The sequence below is a fragment of the Nerophis ophidion genome, unplaced genomic scaffold (assembly GCF_033978795.1).
Source record: "Nerophis ophidion isolate RoL-2023_Sa unplaced genomic scaffold, RoL_Noph_v1.0 HiC_scaffold_60, whole genome shotgun sequence".
In the NCBI taxonomy this organism is placed as follows: domain Eukaryota; kingdom Metazoa; phylum Chordata; class Actinopteri; order Syngnathiformes; family Syngnathidae; genus Nerophis; species Nerophis ophidion.
The window spans coordinates 444,419-464,081 of record NW_026906982.1 but is presented as its reverse complement, the minus strand read 5'-3'; the positions used below and the strand labels follow the sequence as shown (position 1 = coordinate 464,081).

General features: G+C 41.2%; 1 protein-coding gene across 2 annotated transcripts in view; it reads right to left on the bottom strand.

The window, feature by feature from the left end:
• Positions 1-19,663, bottom strand: part of LOC133547086 (cytoplasmic aconitate hydratase-like) — a 58,975-nt gene that overhangs the window by 15,863 nt on the left and 23,449 nt on the right. For both annotated transcript variants that reach the window (XM_061892888.1, XM_061892889.1), the window contains 4 exons: positions 16,663-16,822; positions 16,460-16,595; positions 16,291-16,375; positions 1,422-1,578 (listed from right to left, as the gene is read on the bottom strand). In XM_061892888.1, coding sequence (XP_061748872.1) covers positions 1,422-1,578; positions 16,291-16,375; positions 16,460-16,595; positions 16,663-16,822 — 538 coding nt within the window. The remainder of the gene's footprint in view (positions 1-1,421; positions 1,579-16,290; positions 16,376-16,459; positions 16,596-16,662; positions 16,823-19,663) is intronic.

The following is a 19,663-nucleotide window of genomic DNA, read 5'->3' as shown; positions in this document are numbered from 1 at the left end:
TCAGGAACACTTCAGAAAACCACTGTCACTAAATACAGTTCGTCGCTACATCTGTAAGTGCAAGTTAAAGCTCTACTATGCAAAGTGAAAGCCATTTATCAACAACATCCATAAACACCGCCGGCTTCTCTGGGCCCGAGATCATCTAAGATGGACTGATGCAAAGTGAAAAAGTGTTCTGTGGTCTGATGAGTCCACATTTCAAATAGTTTCTGGAAATATTTGACATCATGTCATCCGGACCAAAGGGGAAACGAACCATCCAGACTGTTATTGACGCAAAGTTCAAAAGCCAGCATCTGTGGTAGTATGGGGGTGCATTAGTTCCAAAGGCATGGGTAACTTACACATCTGTGAAGGCCCCATTAAAGCTGAAAGGTACATACAGGTTTTGGAACAACATATGCTCCCATTTAAGCGTCGTCTTTCTCCCCTGCTTATTTCAGCAAGACAATGCCAAGCCACATTCAGCATGTGTTACAACAGCGTGGCTTCGTAAAAAAAGAGTGCGGGTACTTTCCTGGCCCGCCTGCAGTCCAGACCTGTCTCCCATCGAAAATGTGTGGTGCATTATGAAGCGTAAAATACGACAACCGAGACCCCAGACTGTTGAACGACTGAAGCTTTACATAAAACAAGAATGGGAAATAATTCCACTTTCAAAGCTTCAACAATTAGTTTTCTCAGTTCCCAAATGTTTATTGGGTGTTGTTAAAAGAAAAGTTGATTTAAACATGCCCTTTCCCAACTACTTTGAAACGTGTTGCAGGAATGAAATTCTAAGTTAATTATTATTTGCAAAAAAAAAAAAAGTTTATGAGTTTGAACATCAAATATCTTGTCTTTGTAGTGTGTTCAATTGAATATGGATTGAAAAGGATTTGCAAATCATTGTATTCAGTTTATATTTACATCTAACGCAATTTCCAAACTCTTATGGAAATGGGGTTTGTATGTACACATATATATATTGTTTTTTTGTCTCCTCCTCCTCCCCCCATTGTTTACCTGTATCTCACCTTTTTTGTAAGGGGCACCGGAAGTTGGCAGACCCGTCAGCAATGCTGTTCTGTCTCCCTGGAATGTTTGTCTGATCTTGAATGGGATTGTGTTGAAAGTTTTAATTTCTCCTCGGGGATTAATAAAGTATTTCTGATTCTGATTCAGATTCTGATTGAGCCTGTTGCATTTCAGCCTGTTGCATTTGGACAAACTGGGAATCTGTCTGAGCCTCCGTTCCTTGGAATGTTACAATATCGATTAATGGCAAAGCACGGAGATGGTGTTGACGTGACGTGTCTCTTTTCACGGACAACCTGGCTCTCGTAATTTGGGCTCTGGTCTCCCATGATTTTTTTTTTAAAAGTTTGCTTAAAAAAACATCAATACCGATCAACGCTTGGAGGTTACACAACACTCACCGATAGGTTCTGTCTCAAAGTCGATCTTAACAGTCCCGGCTATTGCATAAGCAATGACGAGTGGAGGCGACGCGAGGTAGTTGGCTCTGGTGTTGGGGTGAACGCGTCCCTCAAAGTTGCGGTTGCCCGAGAGAACACCTGCAGCAACCAAATCTCCCTAAGACACAAGCAGAGTGAAAAATGAAACACACCGAAGAATTACTTGGTTTCACGTGACGTCACGTTCCAGTTGCCCGGACTCAGTCAAGCACATGGAAGACAAATACGCCCATTTCTAGCCAGAGGTCAAATGAAAGCACTGTTCTTGAGTTTGCAGTGACCACTTTAGCATTTTCTGCACAAACTTGCAAATAAACTGAAAGTGTATGTATTGATTAACCGGATAGCATCTTGGAGAAGTTGTCCGCTCTGCAAGGTCAAGTTATGATCACTTTGAGGGCCGTAAACAGATAATCCAATCAATCAATCAATGTTTACTTGTATCGCCCTAAATCACAAATGTCTCCAAGGGCTGCACAAGCCACAACGACATCCTCGGCTCAGATCCCACATCAGGGCAAGGAAAAACTCTATCCAATGGGATGACAATGAGAGTAAAACATTCTACTCTGGATTTTGTCTTGCCGTTAAAACGGCTGGGCAAAGTTGCTGCTACAAAACTCCCCCGGAGGACAGCGCAGCGAAGGGGCTCCAAAATCCTTATTGGTCATAGATGAACATACACCTGTTGTTTGTTGACTTTTGTTGGACGGACTGGCACCAAATACACTCGGCACCAAGTTGTTGGGACTAGCAACTCTTCAGACTTAGACACATCCACGGAAAATACACGCCACAATTTGATTGCACCCCACACTCTCAGATTTTAAGGACAGTGCAACCATGAAAAGAGTTAAGCCAATAGTTGCTTGAATTACATTAGAACAGTGTTTTTCAACTTTTTCTGAGCCGAGGCACATTTTTGTCCGTTGAAAAAATCCAGAGGCACACCACCAGCAGAAAACAATAAACAAATGAAACTCAGCCGCAGATATTGACAGTAAAAAGTCGTTCTCGCAATTGCTGGATACGAATTCAAACCATAACCAAGCATGCATCACTATAGCTCTTGTCTCAAAGTAGGTGTACTGTCACATAACGCCGTGACTTATTTAGAGTTTTTTGCTGTTTACCTGTGTGTAGTGTTTTAGTTCTTGTCTTGCGCTCCTATCTTGGTGTTGATTGGCATGGCATGTACGGATGTACTTTGTGGACGCCGTCTGCTCCACGCGCTGTAAGTCTTTGCTGTCGTCCAGCATTCTGTTTTTGTTTACTTTGCAGCCAGTTCAGTTTTAGCCTCGTTTTGCATATCCATCCCTAAGCTTCGATGCCTTTTCTTAGCGGCAATAACGTTTTGTTTATTTTTGGTTGAAGCGTTAGATACCTTTTTACCACCTACTGATATGGAAGAGTATTACACGGTTACTCTGCCGAGCTCTAGACCAGGGGTCACCAACGCGGTGCCCGCGGGCCCTAGGTAGCCCGTAAGGACCAGATGAGTAGCCTGCTGGCCTGTTCTAAAAATAGCTGAAATAGAAGCACTTACCAGTGAGCTGCCTCTATTTTTTAAATGTTATTTATTTACTAGCAAGCTGGTCTCACTTTGCTCGACATTTTTAATTCTAAGAGAGACAAAACTCAAATAGAATTTGAAAATCCCCAAAAATATTTTAAAGACTTGGTCTTCACTTGTTTAAATAAATTCATTTATTTTTTTTACTTTGCTTCTTATAACTTTCAGAAAGACAATTTTAGAGAAAAAATACAACCTTAAAAATTATTTTAAGATTTTTAAACACATATACCTTTTTACCTTTTAAATTCCTTCCTCTTCTTTCCTGAAAATTCAAGTCCATGTTCAAGTATTTTTTTATTTATTGTAAAGAATTATAAATAAAAAAATTTTAATTCTTCATTTTAGCTTCTGTTTTTTGGACAAAGAATATTTGTGAAATATATCTTCAAACCTATGATTAAAATTCAAAAAAAATATTCTAGCAAATCTAGAAAATCTGTAGAATCAAATTTATTTCAAAGTCTTTTGAATTTCTTATAAAATTTTTGTTCTGGAAAATCTAGAAAAAATAATGATTTGACTTTGTTAAAAATATTGCTTGGTCCAATTTGTTATATGTTATAACAAAGTGCAGATTGGATTTTAACCTATTTAAAACATGTCATCAAAATTCTAAAATTAATCTTAATCAGGAAAAAATACTAATAATGTTCCATATATTATTTTTTTTTATTTTTTCAAAAAGATTCGAATTAGCTAGTTTTTCTCTTCATTTTTTTCGGTTGAATTTTGAATTTTAAAGAGTCGAAATTGAAAATAAACTATGTTTAAAAATGTTAGTCTAATTTTTTTGTGTTTTCTCCTCTTTTAAACCGTTCAACTAAGTGTTTTTTCCATCATTTATTCTTTACAAAAAACCTTCCGTAAAAGGAAAAAAAATGTATGACGGAATGACAGACAGAAATACCCATTTTTAAAATATATATATAGATTTATTTATTAAAGGTAAATTGAGCAAAAATAGCTTTTTCTGGCAATTTATTCAAGTGTGTATCAAACTGGTAGCCCTTCGCATTAATCAGTACCATAGAAGTAGCTCTTGGTTTCAAAAAGGTTGGTGACCCCTGCTCTAGACAGTACACATGCTCGACAACGGCACATTTGCGGATTATAATTACAAGTTTGCGAAAAATATCTTTAACCCAATTAGGTGAAATTACATAATCTCCCACGGCACACCAAACAATATCTCACGGTACACAAGTGTGCCACGGCACGGTGGTTGAAAAACACTGCATTAGAGTACAATAATTGATTGCGATTAAGCGATCAGCTCCATATCACTGCCTTGTTTAAGTGTTACGGTTGTAATGATATGAAAATGTTACATTGTCACGGTTATCATTATCATCACAATACTGTTGAATGTGCTCCAAAAAGTACCAATTTTTATTCAAACAATGGAATAATTAGATACACACACTTTCGCAAAATAAAAAAATATATATATATTGTTCTGGCTTCTTGAAAGACGTTTTTTTATTTGAGTGTTTAAATATTTGTTTCATCTTCCATTTTAGATTATAAAAATTATGGAGAGTTTTTTTCATTAATAAAGGAAAAACGAGGGTGTACGTGAGGGGTCACTTCCTGTTGTAGACACCTTGACATATTCCTGCGTGTATAAATCGGTCACCTGGTTCAATAGTTGAGTTGTTCAGACAGCATGGTGTTTATACAAGTTTAGAAAGCCGTCATTTCTTAAAGGGGAACTGCCTTTTTTGGGGAATTTTGCCTCCCGTTCACAATCATTATGAAAGACAAGGCAGGTGTGTGGAGGGGGGTGTGGTCTGCGGGCCTGCCGCGGTGCAGTGCCAGCAGGCGTTTAACAGGGTTGAGAAGACCCTCTGCGAGGAACCGGTTTTACACATGCCTGATATTTCTCGCCTGTTCTGTTTGCAAGCTAACGCCTCGAGCAGAGGGCTGGGAGCTGTTTTGTCCCAGCAGGTGGGGCACGTCGACTGCCCGGTGCTGTACTTCAGCCGAAAACTCTCAGACCGGAAAACGAGGTAAAGAGGGAGTTCCTCGCCATCCGGCGGGCGGTCGGTGCCCTCCGGTACTACCTCCCTCCTCTCGGACCACAAACTCCTCCAGTGGCTCAACCGCATGAAAGATACCAACGCGCAGATCACCCGTTGGTATCTAGCTTTACAACCCTACAACTTCAGAGTGATCCGCAGGCCGTGGGCGCAAATGGCCGTGGCTGACTTCCTCTACCGCTCCCAACCGGGGGATGGGAGGAGTAGGCGCGGCCGGACGGCTTCCCGGCCTGAGTCTGGTCGTGGAGGTATGTAAAGGGGGGCGTGGTCTGCGGGCCTGCCGGGGAGCGGGTTGTGTAAGGACCGGCCTCGAAGCACAGCTGGCAGGTGATTGGATTACCCAGCTGGGATTGATCACCCAATCACCTGCCATGCTTGTTAGCAGCAGCCGGACCGAGACACAATTGTTGGAGTTGGAGCTGCTGAGCAGATGCGCACTGGACATTGCGAGAAAAGGAAGACCGGAGAGACTGCAAAGTCAAATGCGGAAACTGAAAAGTTGGGTGTGTTTCTTTCTAGCGTGTGTGCGCTGCCAAATAAAAAGACATTGCTAACACCAGACATCCGGGCTTTCGTGGCAGTTTGTCGGAATCAGGTGAACCCACGGGAGGAAGACTTCCATTAGGTGCTTTTTTATTTATTTATTTTTTTTTCAAACCAAACATAGTCATACTTTTTTCCAAATTGAATGCGCCGCATATGCTTAAAATTAACAAAATACATAAATATTACATTTTATTTAAAATGTGCCGGTCACTACATTCATTAAAGTGTGTATATCAAACAATGATGGAGTTTTTGAAGGGCTTGATTGGCAGAATTGAGCAACTCCCAAAGGCTTAATTGTTTGATCGCATTTATTTACTATTTCGAACGCATTAAAAAAAGGAAAACATGTGTTTTTGTCTTACATAGGGAGTGTGAATGATAGGCGAAAAAAAATAAAAATGCAGTTCACCTTTAATAGGGAAATATGGTAATGTATCTTTTATTCAGGTTAGCATTTTAACTAGCCATCAAGCATTAGCACGCTAGCTTGCTTTTCCAGTAAATGAGCAGTGTCACCAATCAGTGAGTTTATCGAGGTGCGGTTATTGATTTATGGTTTTACAATAATTTCAATTCAAACAGTAATTCTAAGCATCTGGAATTGTAATTTGGTATATTATTAGTACGATTAATTGCTACTTCCCTTGTAATGGTACCACCATTTTCTGTTTTGTATAAATATAATTAATATACCATATTTTTCAGACTATAATGCGCACTTAAAATCCTTTAATTTTTCAAAAATCAACAGTGTACCTTATAACCCGGTGAACCTAATGTACGCCATTAGTCTGGTTGTGCTTACTGACCACGAAGCAATTTTATTTGGTACATGGTGTAATGATAAAGGTGACCAGTAGATGGCAGTCATACACAAGAGATACGTGTAGACTGCAATATGATGGCAGTAAACAACACCAAAACTTTAAATGTTCAATTGAGAATATAGAACATTATACACAGCGCTCAAAAATCTGTCAAAATGTTTTTAGTACGACTTCGGTAAGCTATAAAGAAGCACCGCTTGATGGATTGCCGGCGTATTAAACGGAGCATTATTATGATGCGTTAATACAGGCCGCAAAATGGCACCAATTAACGACATATTATCTGACGTTTTATTTCGCAATACTACGGAAAACCAACTTTTCATACCTTCTGGTACCTGCTGATGTGTATTTGGGATCTGCATAAGTCCTGAAAATGTGCGCACATCCGCCTTTGTAGTCGTAAGCTTGTTCTTTTTCTCTACCTTCTCTACATCTTCCGCTGTTGTCATTTCTAATAAAAAGTAGCGTAAAGTTCTTACTTATATCTGTCAGTGGACTAGCTATCAAAGCGCTAAAAACTGTAGTGGATTTACATTATTCACTCACGGAACTATAGTTATTAGAGGTTTCCGGTCAGAGCCACGAATGAGAAGACGCTGCTACGTTATTGATTGAAGTAAAGTCTGAATGTCATTAAAACAGTTAGCTCCATCTTTTGACACTTCTTCCACTCCTGTGCTTGCACGCTACACCGCTGCAACAAAGATGACTGGGAGAAGACGCTGTAGAGCAGGCCTGGGCAATTATTTTGACTCGGGGGCCACATTTAGAGAAAAAAAATGTGTCTCGGGGCGGGTATATCTATTTTTAGGAATACTAATACAAAACCTCACAATATTGTCTGATTGAATGCTAAAAACGTTATGACAGATTGGCTTAAAAAACATAACTGAATTTCAATTTTTTGTATGAATGATAAAACACTGAATATTGACAACATGAATGTCACACCCCCTTCCGATCGACATATTTTACAATCGAGTGAAATACGGCAAAAATGCAACAAAGAGTGAAATATGAACGCGAAGGGTACAAAATAAACCCACCTACATTATAATATATCTGATGTATCACTAAGTCTTAGAACTTTGTTGTGAAAACCTCCTTCCGCGTCTGTGGAAACGCGTCCCACCCACACTGCTCGGTGCCTCGTCTGAGCTGCTGTGACGTAGATTACCATAGTAACTAATTACATGACCATAGTAACAAATTACATCACCATAGTAACTAATTAGATTACCATAGTAAGTAGTATATCATCCAAAAGCGCAGATTCCAACCATTGAAGTGCTTTGCATAATTGAAGACTTACGGTCATTAGAAAATATCACAGCACATCATAATGGCAGCTACACTTAAAGATCTAAAAAAAAATATTTGGGGATGTTCAGCGGGCCAAATTGAAAAGCTTAAGGGGCCGCATGTGGCCCCCGGGCCTTAATTTGCCCAGGTATGCTGTAGAAGGTGAGCCCCGTAAATAAGACCGCCCACAAAACGGTGCATCCTGACACGACGCTTTTAAAGCGCTAAAAACTTTAGTGGGTTCACATTGATCACCCACGGAACTTTAGTTATTATAGGGTTCCGGTCGGAGCCATGGATGAGAAGATGCTGCTCCGTTATTGATTTAAGTAAAATCTGAAAACTGTAGTGGGTTTACATTATTCACCCACGGAATCTAAGTTATTAGCAGAGGTGGGTAGAGTAGCCAAAAACTATACTCAAGTAAGAGTACTGTTACTTTAGAGATTTATTACTCAAGTAAAAGTAAGGAGTAGTCACCCAAATATTTACTTGAGTAAAAGTAAAACGTATGTTGTGAAAAAACTACTCAAGTTCTGAGTAACTGATGAGTAACCTCATTACGGCAACAAATAATGCAAAAAAACATAAAAATAGCAATGAGCAAATTCAGAGCCAGGAATATCTCTTAAGCAACTAAAACAATAATATATATTAAATAATAATACATTAAAATAAAATAAAAAAGGCAAATTGAGCCACAATAACTTAACAGCAGGCAGTAGGCATTCATTGACTGATTGACTGAAACTTGTATTAGTAAATTGCACAGTACAGTACATATTCCGTACAATTGACCACTAAATGGTAACACCCCAATAAGTTTTTCAACGTCAATTAATTATTTAATAAATGACCAAGTCGAGGTGATCTACCTCATATATACATACGCACACGTATCATATACATACACACACATATCATATATATTAACATGTCCAGGGTGTACAACGCCTTTCGCCCGATTGTAGCTGAGATAGGTGCCAGCGCCCCCCGCGACCTCAAAAGGGAATAAGCGGTAGGAAATGGATGGATCGATGGATATATATATATATATATATATATATATATATATATATATATATTTATATATATATATATATACATTATATAATTTATATGTATTTATTTTGCCGTTTTTGTTTACATGTTAAAGGTGTTTTAATGAATATATACGCTTGTTTAACACATAGATTCCTATCTTTCATGAAGACAAGAATATAAGTTGGTGTATTACCTGATTCTGATGACTTGCATTGATTGGAATCAGTAGTGCTGAAAACGTCCACGTTTTCAAATGGAGGAGAAAAAAAGTTATTCCTTTCTGTCTAATACCACATGAAAGTCGTTGGTTTTTGGCGTCTTATTTGTCCAGCTTCTATATTCGTTTCTATACACTTTACAATAAATACATTGGCGGCAAATTCCGTAGCTCTCTCGCTTGTTTGCGCTGGCTTTCGGACACACTTATTTTGTTAGCGCAGGCGCGATGGAGCGGCACTTTTATTGTGAAGACAGGAACTGTGCGATCAGCCCTTAGGCTTTTGACGGGAAGTACGGTTGAAATAAAAAGTATCTTTTTTCCTTTACACTTTTGATTGATTGATTGAAACTTCTATTAGTAGTTTGCACAGTACAGTACATATTTCGAACAATTGACCACTAAATGGTAACACTCCAATAAGTTTTTCAACTTTTTTAAGTCGGATTCGACGTGTGACGGTCACGTGACCGCCTGGCTCTGTTTGATTGGTGACTACATGTGATTGGTGAAACGCAGGCATGCGTAGATCCTACTTTGAAAAACCAAAACAAACATTAATAGATCGATAAAAAAAAGTAGCGAGTAGCGAGCTGAATGTAGATAAATGGAGCGGAGTAAAAGTAGCGTTTCTTCTCTATAAATATACTCAAGTAAAAGTAAGAGAATGTTGCATAAAAACTACTCCTAGAAGTAAAATTTATCCCAAAAGTTACTCAAGTAGATGTAACGGAGTAAATGTAGCGCGTTACTACCCACCTCTGGTTATTAGAGGGTTCCGGTCGGATGATTTTCCACAGGACACATTTCTGGCGTTGATGTTGCGTTATTGAGTCACGGATGAGGAGATGCTGCTCCTTTGTTGATTGAAGTATAAATCTGTATGTCATTAAAACAGTTAGCGAGTAGCTACACCGCTACAACAAAGATGATGGGGAGAAGACGAGGGATGATGTTCTTTAAGAAATTATCAATGTCGATGCCGTCATTGAATCTTCTTATGGCACCGATTCGTTATCGAATCCAGATAGGTTGTTGTGTGTGCCATAGATGTTATATGACTGGGCCGGCACGCTGTTTATATGGAGGAAAAGCAGGCGTGACTGAGGACAGCATGAGGACGCTTAAAGGTGAAGGTTTCAGGTGAGAGAGGACGCTAAAGGCACGCCCCCAGTGAACATATACAGTGGGGCAAAAAAATATTTAGTCAGCCACCGATTGTGCTAGTTCTCCCACTTAAAATGATGACAGAGGTCTGTAATTTTCATCATAGGTACACTTCAACTGTGAGAGACAGAATGTAAAAAAAATCCAATAATTCACTCTGTAGGAATTTTAAAGAATTTATTTGTAAATTATGGTGGAAAATAAGTATTTGGGCAAGCATTCAAAGCTATCACTGATGGAAGGAGGTTTTGGCTCAAAATCTCACGATACATGGCCCCAAATCTCACGATACATGGCCCCATTCATTCTTTCCTTAACACGGATCAATCGTCCTGTCCCCTTAGCAGGAAAACAGCCCCAAAGCATGATGTTTCCACCCCCATGCTTCACAGTAGGTATGGTGTTCTTGGGATGTTTCCTCCAAACACGACAAGTTGAGTTTATACCAAAAAGTTATATTTTGGTTTCATCTGACCACATGAAATTCTCCCAATCCTCTGCTGTATCATCCATGTGCTCTCTGGCAAACTTCAGACGGGCTTGGACATGCACTGGCTTAAGCAGGGGGACACGTCTGGCACTGCAGGATTCGATTCCCTGTCGGCGTAGTGGGTTACTGATGGTAACCTTTGTTACTTTGGTCCCAGCTCTCTGCAGGTCATTCACCAAGTCCCCCGTGTGGTTCTGGGATTTTTGCTCACCGTTTTCATTATCATTTTGACCCCACGGGATGAGATCTTGCGTGGAGCCCCAGATCGAGGGAGATTATCAGTGGTCTTGTATGTCTTCCATTTTCTGATAATTGCTTCCACGATTGATTTTTTCACACCAAGCTGCTTGCCTATTGTAGATTCACTCTTCCCAGTCTGGTGCAGGTCTACAATTCTTTTCCTGGTGTCCTTTGACAGCTCTTTGGTCTTGGCCATAGTGGAGTTTGGTGTTTGACTGTTCGGGGCTGTGGACAGGTGTCTTTTATACAGATAACGAGTTCAAACAAGTGCCATTATTACAAGTAACAAGTGGAGGACAGGAGGGCTTCTTAAAGAATAAGTTACATGTCTGTGAGAGCCAGAGATCTTCCTTGTTTGAAGTGACCAAATACTTATTTGGTCACTTGGTCACGGCTACCCTCACACTGAGGGTAGCCATGTAAACCAACTTTAACACTGTTACTAATATGCGTCACACTGTGAACCCACACCAAACAAGAATGACAAACACATTTCGGGAGAACATCCACACCGTAACACAACATAAACACAACATAATCTCCTTAATATTTGCACCTGGCTCGCTGACAACAAGCTATCCATACACTTAGGTAAAACGGAATCCATCCTCTTTGGGTCCCATATCAAACTTAAGAAGGTCAGTGACTTCACTATAAATGTGGGTGACATTGTTATCACCAGGAAGGATGAGATCACCTACCTAGGTTCCATTCTAGAGGCTAATCTTTCCTGTGATAAAATGGCAACCAAGGTGATCAAAAAGGTCAACCAAAGAACAAGATTCCTCTACAGAATCTCCTCTCTGGTCAACAAAAGCACCTTGAGGATTCTAGCGGGAACTCTCATTCAACCCTTCTTCGATTACGCTTGCACCTCCTGGTACACCAGCACCTCCAAAACCCTCAAATCTAGACTCCAAATATCCCAGAATAAGCTAGTCCGGTTACTTTTAGACCTCCACCCCAGATCACACCTCAATCCAACCCACTTCTCCAAAGTGGGCTGGCTCAGGGTGGAGGACGGAGTAAAACAACTTGCACTGAGCCTAATCTATAAAATCCGCTACACCTCCTTGATACCGCAGTACATGTCAAACTACTTCCTTAACGTAAATGACCGCCATAACCACAACACCAGGAGTAGCTCCACAAACCACTTTAAACCCAGATTCCGATCTACCAAAGGTCTTAACTCATTCTCTTTCTATGCCACATCAATGTGAAATGCACTCCCAACAGGTATAAAAGTAAGTGCATCTCTATCCTCCTTCAAAACCGCTCTAAAACAACACCTCCAGGCAACATCAACACTTTACTAATACCCTCTTCCATTCACATCCCATCTCCCCGGATTATAAACAACTCAAATGTACTTCTAATGTATATACTTGTTCTTATGCTATGTGAACTCACTATGTTCTCTGATGGCTGTACATATCCTACTAAATAAGACCTACACTGTTTCAATGTCCACATTTCTCTGTTGATGCAATTGTTGATGACTGAAGTACTGATATCAACCAAAGCTCCTCATCCCACCCCCCGGATTGTAAATAATGTAAATAATTCAGTGTACATACTATGATGATTAACTTGTGTGATGACTGTATTATGATAAATGGGTTGTACTTGTATAGCGCTTTTCTACCTTCAAGGTACTCAAAGCGCTTTGACACTACTTCCACATTTACCCATTCACACACACATTTACACACTGATGGAGGGAGCTGCCATGCAAGGCGCCAACCAGCACCCATCAGGAGCAAGGGTGAAGTGTCTTGCTCAGGACACAACGGACGTGACGAGGTTGGTACTAGGGGGGATTTGAACCAGGGACCCTCGGGTTGCGCACGGCAACTCTCCCACTGCGCCACGCCGTCCCTATGATATTATGTTATATTATATTATGTTGATAGTATATATTTGTACCATGAATTGATTAATGTGGACCCCGACTTAAACAAGTTGAAAAACTTATTCGGGTGTTACCATTTAGTGGTCAATTGTACGGAATATGTACTGAACTGTGCAATCTACTAATAAAAGTATCAATCAATCAATCAATCAAAAACACTACGTATTCTTCCGGGACACTACAATAAACACCCGCCGCTACCACAGACACTGCACCCCCCCATATCCCGAATTCGGAGGTCTCTAGGTTGGCCAAGTATGGTTAGGACTGAAATGGGACAAGCTGGCAGGTGTGACAACGGATGGTTGTCCAAATCTGACGGGGAAAAATGTTGGACTTTTGTTTGTTGTATTGCAGTATTTCTATAAACTTGTTAAGTTGTTGGTTGTTTTTCCTTGTTTGTGGAACAAAGTTAAAGTGTGAACAAGTTAAAAAAAAATTGCAGTTATTCAATGATTGTTTTTGTTTTCCTATTTCAATTTCACATACCGTATTTTTCGGACTATAAGTTGCAGCTTTTTTTCATAGTTTGGCCAGGGGTGCGACTTCTACTCAGGAGCGACTTATGTATCAAATTATTAACACATTACCGTAAAATATAAAATAATATTATTTAGCTCATTCACATAAGAGACTAGACGTATAAGATTTCATGGGATTTTAGGAGTGACAGATTGTTTGGTAAATGTATAGCATTTTCTATATGTTATAGTTATTTGAATAACTCTTACCATAACATGTTACGTTAACATACCAGGCACCTTCTCAGTTGGTTATTTAGGTGTCATATAACGTACACTTATTCAGCCTGTTGTTCACTATTAGCTGTAGGCGTGTCTTAATGAAATTAAACAATGGATGTCCGCTAACTTTTTGCAATTCATCCATCCCTCCATTTCCTACCGCTTATTCCCTTTTGGGATCGCGGGGGGCGCTGGCGCCTATCTCAGCTACAATCGGGCGGAAGGCGGGGTACACCCTGGACAAGTCGCCAGGGTGTACCTGGCGACTTGTCCAGGTACACACTGGACAAGTCGCCAGATTGATGGCAAAGAGCCATCAATCTGTCAATCCTTTCCGTGTCCGGGCCAGGTAAGAGAGACAAAAAACACCGACCTCTATTTAATAATACAACTTTAACATTTGACAACCAAAAAATTAAACAAAGCAACTCGGTAAAGAATCTGGGTATTATCTTCGACCCAACTCTCTCCTTTGAGTCACACATTAAAAGCGTTACTAAAACGGCCTTCTTTCATCTCCGTAATATCGATAAAATTTGCTCCATTTTGTCCACTAAAGACGCTGAGATCATTATCCATGCGTTTGTTACGTCTCGCCTCGACTACTGTTACGTATTATTTTCGGGTCTCCCCATGTCTAGCATTAAAAGATTACAGTTAGTACAAAATGTGGGTGCTAGACTTTTGACAAAAACAAGAAAGTTTGATCACATTACGCCTATACTGGCACACCTGCACTGGCTTCCTGTTCACTTAAGATGTGAGTTTAAGGTTTTACTAATTACGTATAAAATACTACACGGTCTAGCTCCATCCTATCTTGCCGATTGTATTGTACCAAATGTCCCGGCAAGAAATCTGCTTTCAAAGGACTCCGGCTTATTAGTGATTCACAAAGCCCAAAAAAAGTCTGCGGGCTATAGAGCGTTTTCATTTCGGGCTCCAGTACTCTGGAATGCCCTCCCGGTAACAGTTCGAGATGCCACCTCAGTAGAAGAATTTAAGTCTCACCTTAAAACTCATTTGTATACTCTAGCCTTTAAATAGACTCCCTTTTTAGACCAGTTGATCTGCCGTTTGTTTTCTTTTTCTCCTATGTCCCACTCTCCCTTGTGGAGGGGGTCCGGTCCCATGTCCGTGGATGAAGTTCTGGCTGTCCAGAGTCGGGACCCAGGATGGACCACTCGTCTCGAGTCGGAACCCAGGATGGACCGCTCGCCTGTGTATCGGCTTGGGACATCTCTGCGCTGCTGATCCGCCTCCGATTGGGATGGTTTCCTGCTGGCTCCGCTGTGGACGGGACTCTCGCTGCTGTGTTGGATCCGCTTTGGACTGGACTCTCGCGGCTGTGTTGGATCCAGTATGGATTGAACTTTCACAGTATCATGTTAGACACGCTCGACATCCATTGCTTTCGGTCCACTAGAGGGTGGGGGGTTGCCCACATATGTGGTCCTCTCCAAGGTTCTCATAGTCATCATTGGGTGTGAGTTTTCCTTGCCCTTATGTGGGCCTACCGAGGATGTCGTAGTGGTTTGTGCAGCCCTTTGAGACACTAGTGATTTAGGGCTATATAAATGAACATTGATTGATTATTTTAAATTGCCTTTCAAATGTATATTCTTGGTGTTGGATTTTATCAAGGCTTCACGGTGGCAGAGGGGTTAGTGCGTCTGCCTCACAATACGAAGGTCCTGCAGTCCTGGGTTCAAATCCAGGCTCGGGATCTTTCTGTGTGGAGTTTGCATGTTCTCCCCGTGAATGTGTGGGTTCCCTCCGGGTACTCCGGCTTCCTCCCACTTCCAAAGACATGCACCTGGGGATAGGTTGATTGGCAAAACTAAATTGGCCCTAGTGTGTGAATGTGAGTGTGAATGTTGTCTGTCTATCTGTGTTGGCCCTGCGATGATGTGGCGAATTGTCCAGGGTGTACCCCGCCTTCCGCCCGATTGTAGCTGAGCTAGGCGCCAGCGCCCCCCACGACATCAAAAGGGAATAAGCGGTAGAAAATGGATGGATGGATTTTATCAAATAAATTCCCCCCTAAAATAAGACTCATACTCCAGTGCAACTTATACATGTTTTTTTCCTTCTTTATTATGCATTTTCGGCAGGTGCGAATTATACTCCGGAGCGACTAATATTCCAAAAAATACGGTATTTAAGGATTAAGAGTTTAAATAAAACCATCATAAGCAATCTGCTTTTGTATGAAGTGAAGTTAGGTTAAATGAAATTATTATTATTTTTATTTTTTATTTTACGGTATATCAAAAATAATATTGATCCACCCATCCATTTTTCTACCGCTTGTGCCTTTCAGGGTCGCAGGGGGGCGCTGGAGCCCATCTCAGCTGCATTCGGGCGGAAGGCGAAGTACACCCTGGACAAGTCGCTACCTCATCACAGGGCCAACACAGATAGACAGACAACATTCACACTCACATTCACACACTACGGCCAATATAGTGTTGCCAATCAACCTATCCCCAGGTGCATGTCTTTGGAGGTGGGAAAAAAGCCGGAGTACCCAGAGGGAACCCACGCAGTCACTGGGAGGACATGCAAACTCCACACAGAAAGATCCCGAGTGCAAGATCGAACCCAGGACCTTCGTATTGCGAGGCAGAGGCACTAACCCCTACACCACCGTGCTGTTGCCAAGTATAACCCATTTGTGCCAATGTGGAGACAGCCGTTAATGAAAAAGATCATTACCTGGGTGATGGCCTCCACAACTGGCTCAGGGAGAGGGCCACTGTTTCCTATACATGTCATGCAACCGTAGCCGACTACCTCAAAGCTGAAAGGACAAAAGCAATGATGATTACCAGAAACAATAGAATGGCAGCCGACAAAGACCAGGTTGAGAATTGCGCCTGCTTACCCCAATTGAAAGAGGTAGTCCATTACACCACTCTCCTTTAGGTAGGACGTTACCACTCCACTGCCGGGTGAAAGACTCGTCTTTATGTAAGGCTTCACACTTAACCCATTCTCTATTGCCTTTTTAGCCAGGAGTCCTGGAAGTAAACATCTTATTCATCGTATCAAAAAGCCAAAAAAAGGAAAAGACTAGGGCTTACCCACCTGCTCCAAGCATGACAGACGGGTTGCTGGTGTTTGTGCAGCTGGTGATAGCCGCAATGACCACAGAGCCGTGACTCAATGTGTACTCTTTGCCGTTGAACTGGAAAGGAACCGTTGTGCTTTGGGAGTCCGAGGATATGGCAAAACCCTTGAAACCTTGCTGAAGTTGGCCACAAAAGAATATAAAATGTCACATTTGTGCAAAGACAAACCAAACAAACAAAAAAAAACATATAGGGGTTTAAGTGTTCCTAGGAATCAAGTTGTTTCTGGCTATTGGTCCAGGCCGGGGGTCAGCAAACCGCGGTTCTCGAGCAGCATGCGCCCTAATGGCTCCCTGGAGCTTTTTCAAAAATGGAAAAAGACAGGGGAAAAATATATTTGTTTTATTAGTGAAGTGAAGTGAATTATATTTATATAGCGCTTTCTCTAGTGACTCAAAGCGCTTTACACAGTGAAACCCAATATTTAATTTACATTTAAACCAGTGTGGGTGGAACTGGGAGCAGGTGGGTAAATTGTCTTGTCCAAGGACACAACGGCAGTGACTAGGATGGCGAAAGCAGGGATCGAACCTGGAACCCCCAGGTTGCAGGCAAGGCCGCTCTACCAAACAAGCTACACCGTCCCATTACTAAAGTTTCTGTAGAAGGACAAACATAGGACAAACCTTTCTATTTGTCAGAAAGCCCACGGTTTAATATGTTTGCGCTTATGCTTCACTGATGACAGTATTTGGCCAGAGCCGTTTTGTCCTACTAATTTTGGCGGTCCTTGAACTCACCGTAGTTGGTTTACATGTACAACTTTGTCCGTCGCTGCCACAGAAAGACGTGTTTTTTGCCACTCCTTCTTTGTCTCAGTGGCCTAGTGGTTAGAGCAGGGGTAGGGAACCTATGGCTCTTGAGCAAGATGTGGCTCTTTTGATGACTGCATCTGGCTCTCAGATAAATCTTAGCTGACATTGCTTAACATGATAAGTAATGAATAATTCCGCTGGTAATCACAGTGTTAAAAATAACGTTCAAAATATAAAACATTCTCATGCATTTAATCCATCCATCCGTATTCTACCCCACCTGTTCAAGAAGTCGGATTAATGGTTAGAAGCATTTTATTTATTATTGATTAGCTTCAGTATAACAATGTTATTAAATAGAATAAGAGACTTATTAAACTCTAAAAATGTTGGTCTTACTAGAAAATGCACGCATTTAGTTATATTCAGTGTCAAAAAATATTATATGGCTCTCATTGAAATACATATTAAAATATTTGGCTTTCATGGCTCTCTCAGCCAAAAAGGTTCCCGACCCCTGGGTTAGAGTGTCCGCCCTGAGATCGGTAGGTTGTGAGTTCAAACCCCCCGCCAAGTCATACCAAAGACTATAAAAAAAGGACCCATTGCCTCCCTGCTTGGTGTGTGTGTGTGAGACAATCATTGGTACTTTAACCTAAAACTTAACTCATTTTGTCCACCAAATGTTTTATGCTGTGCTTGAATGCACAAAGGTAAGCTTTGTTAATGTTATTGACTAGCGAGGAGTGCTAATAATCCAAGAATCCGTGCTTACATGCTATTTAAGATAGCTGTGTGTACATATTGCATCATTATGCCCTTTTTGAAGGTATATTTGAGATTCATCCATCCATCCATCCATCCATTTTCTACCGCTTGTCCCGTTCGGGGTCGCTGGAGCCTATCTCAGCTGCATTCGGCCGGAAGGCGGTGTACACCCTGGACAAGTCGCCACCTCATTGCAGGGCCAACACAGATAGACAGACAAAATTTACACTCAGATTCACACACTAGGGACAATTTTTAGTGTTGCCAATCAACCTATCCCCAGTGCATGTTTTTGGCAGTGTGAGGAAGCCGGAGTACCCGGAGGGAACCCACGCAGTCACGGGGAGAACATGCAAACTCCACACAGAAAGATCCCGAGCCGGGGATTGAATTTGAGATCATTTAACTAAATTTTACTTATGTCCTCTGTGTATCTAATTTATACTGTACTTGCATGTCTCAGAGCACATTATCTGTATGTAATATTGGCTGCATTTCTGATTTTGCGCCATGTTATTCCAGACCACAGCAAATGTTACCATGTTGTTTCAGACCACAGCGAACATTACCCAGCTTGCAAAGATTGTAATAAATCCATTAGAAGACTTGGGCACACACATATTTGCCTTTGGCAGTTTTAAGACAGTAATTTCCAGTTATCTAACCACTCTTACTGAATGTTTTGCCTTCATCATAACACTTACATAATGCTTTTAACTTTTTGAGACTCCAGACAGTTTTTTGTTTTTTGGTCCAATATGGCTCTTTCAACATGTTGTGTTGCTGACCCCTGGCCCAGGATATAGACATGGTTTTAAAGGGAGACCTTTGTCTCATCTATGTATGAAACACTAGAATAAAGAATATTGTTAGGGAAAAGGATTGGAGACAAGTGGATCCTCGTCCACATGTGCATGACCACGGCGCATACTTACCCAAAGCAGAGATTTTTGCAAACTTCCATCCATCAAATTCTCTACCGCTTGTCTATTGTGAGCGAACTGTGGTGCTGAATTTCCCCCAGGGATCAGTAAAGTACTTTCTCTTTTAATCTATTGTCCCTTTTTGCGGTTGCGGAGGTGCTGAAGCCAATCTCAGCTGCATTTGGGCCGAAGGCGGTGTTCACCCTGGACAAGTCGCCACCTCAGCAGATTCAATGGCCGCTGTGCTACTGTTCAACAGGTGAGTGAGATCACAAATGACTCCAAACACCGCTTTTGCAACTTGACCATGTCCTTTTCCTCTGTGACTGAGCATAGGAGGGTCCTATTTTCGATATTCTTGCTATATCACGGGTTTGTATCTGTGCGATATAGAAAATGACGATATCGTGATATTCGAGAATGTGTTCTCACGCAGATGATTTTGGCTGCGGGCATTACACTACATGCATTTCTCACTCTTTCTTGTCTCTCCTTCTCACAGAGACATAAA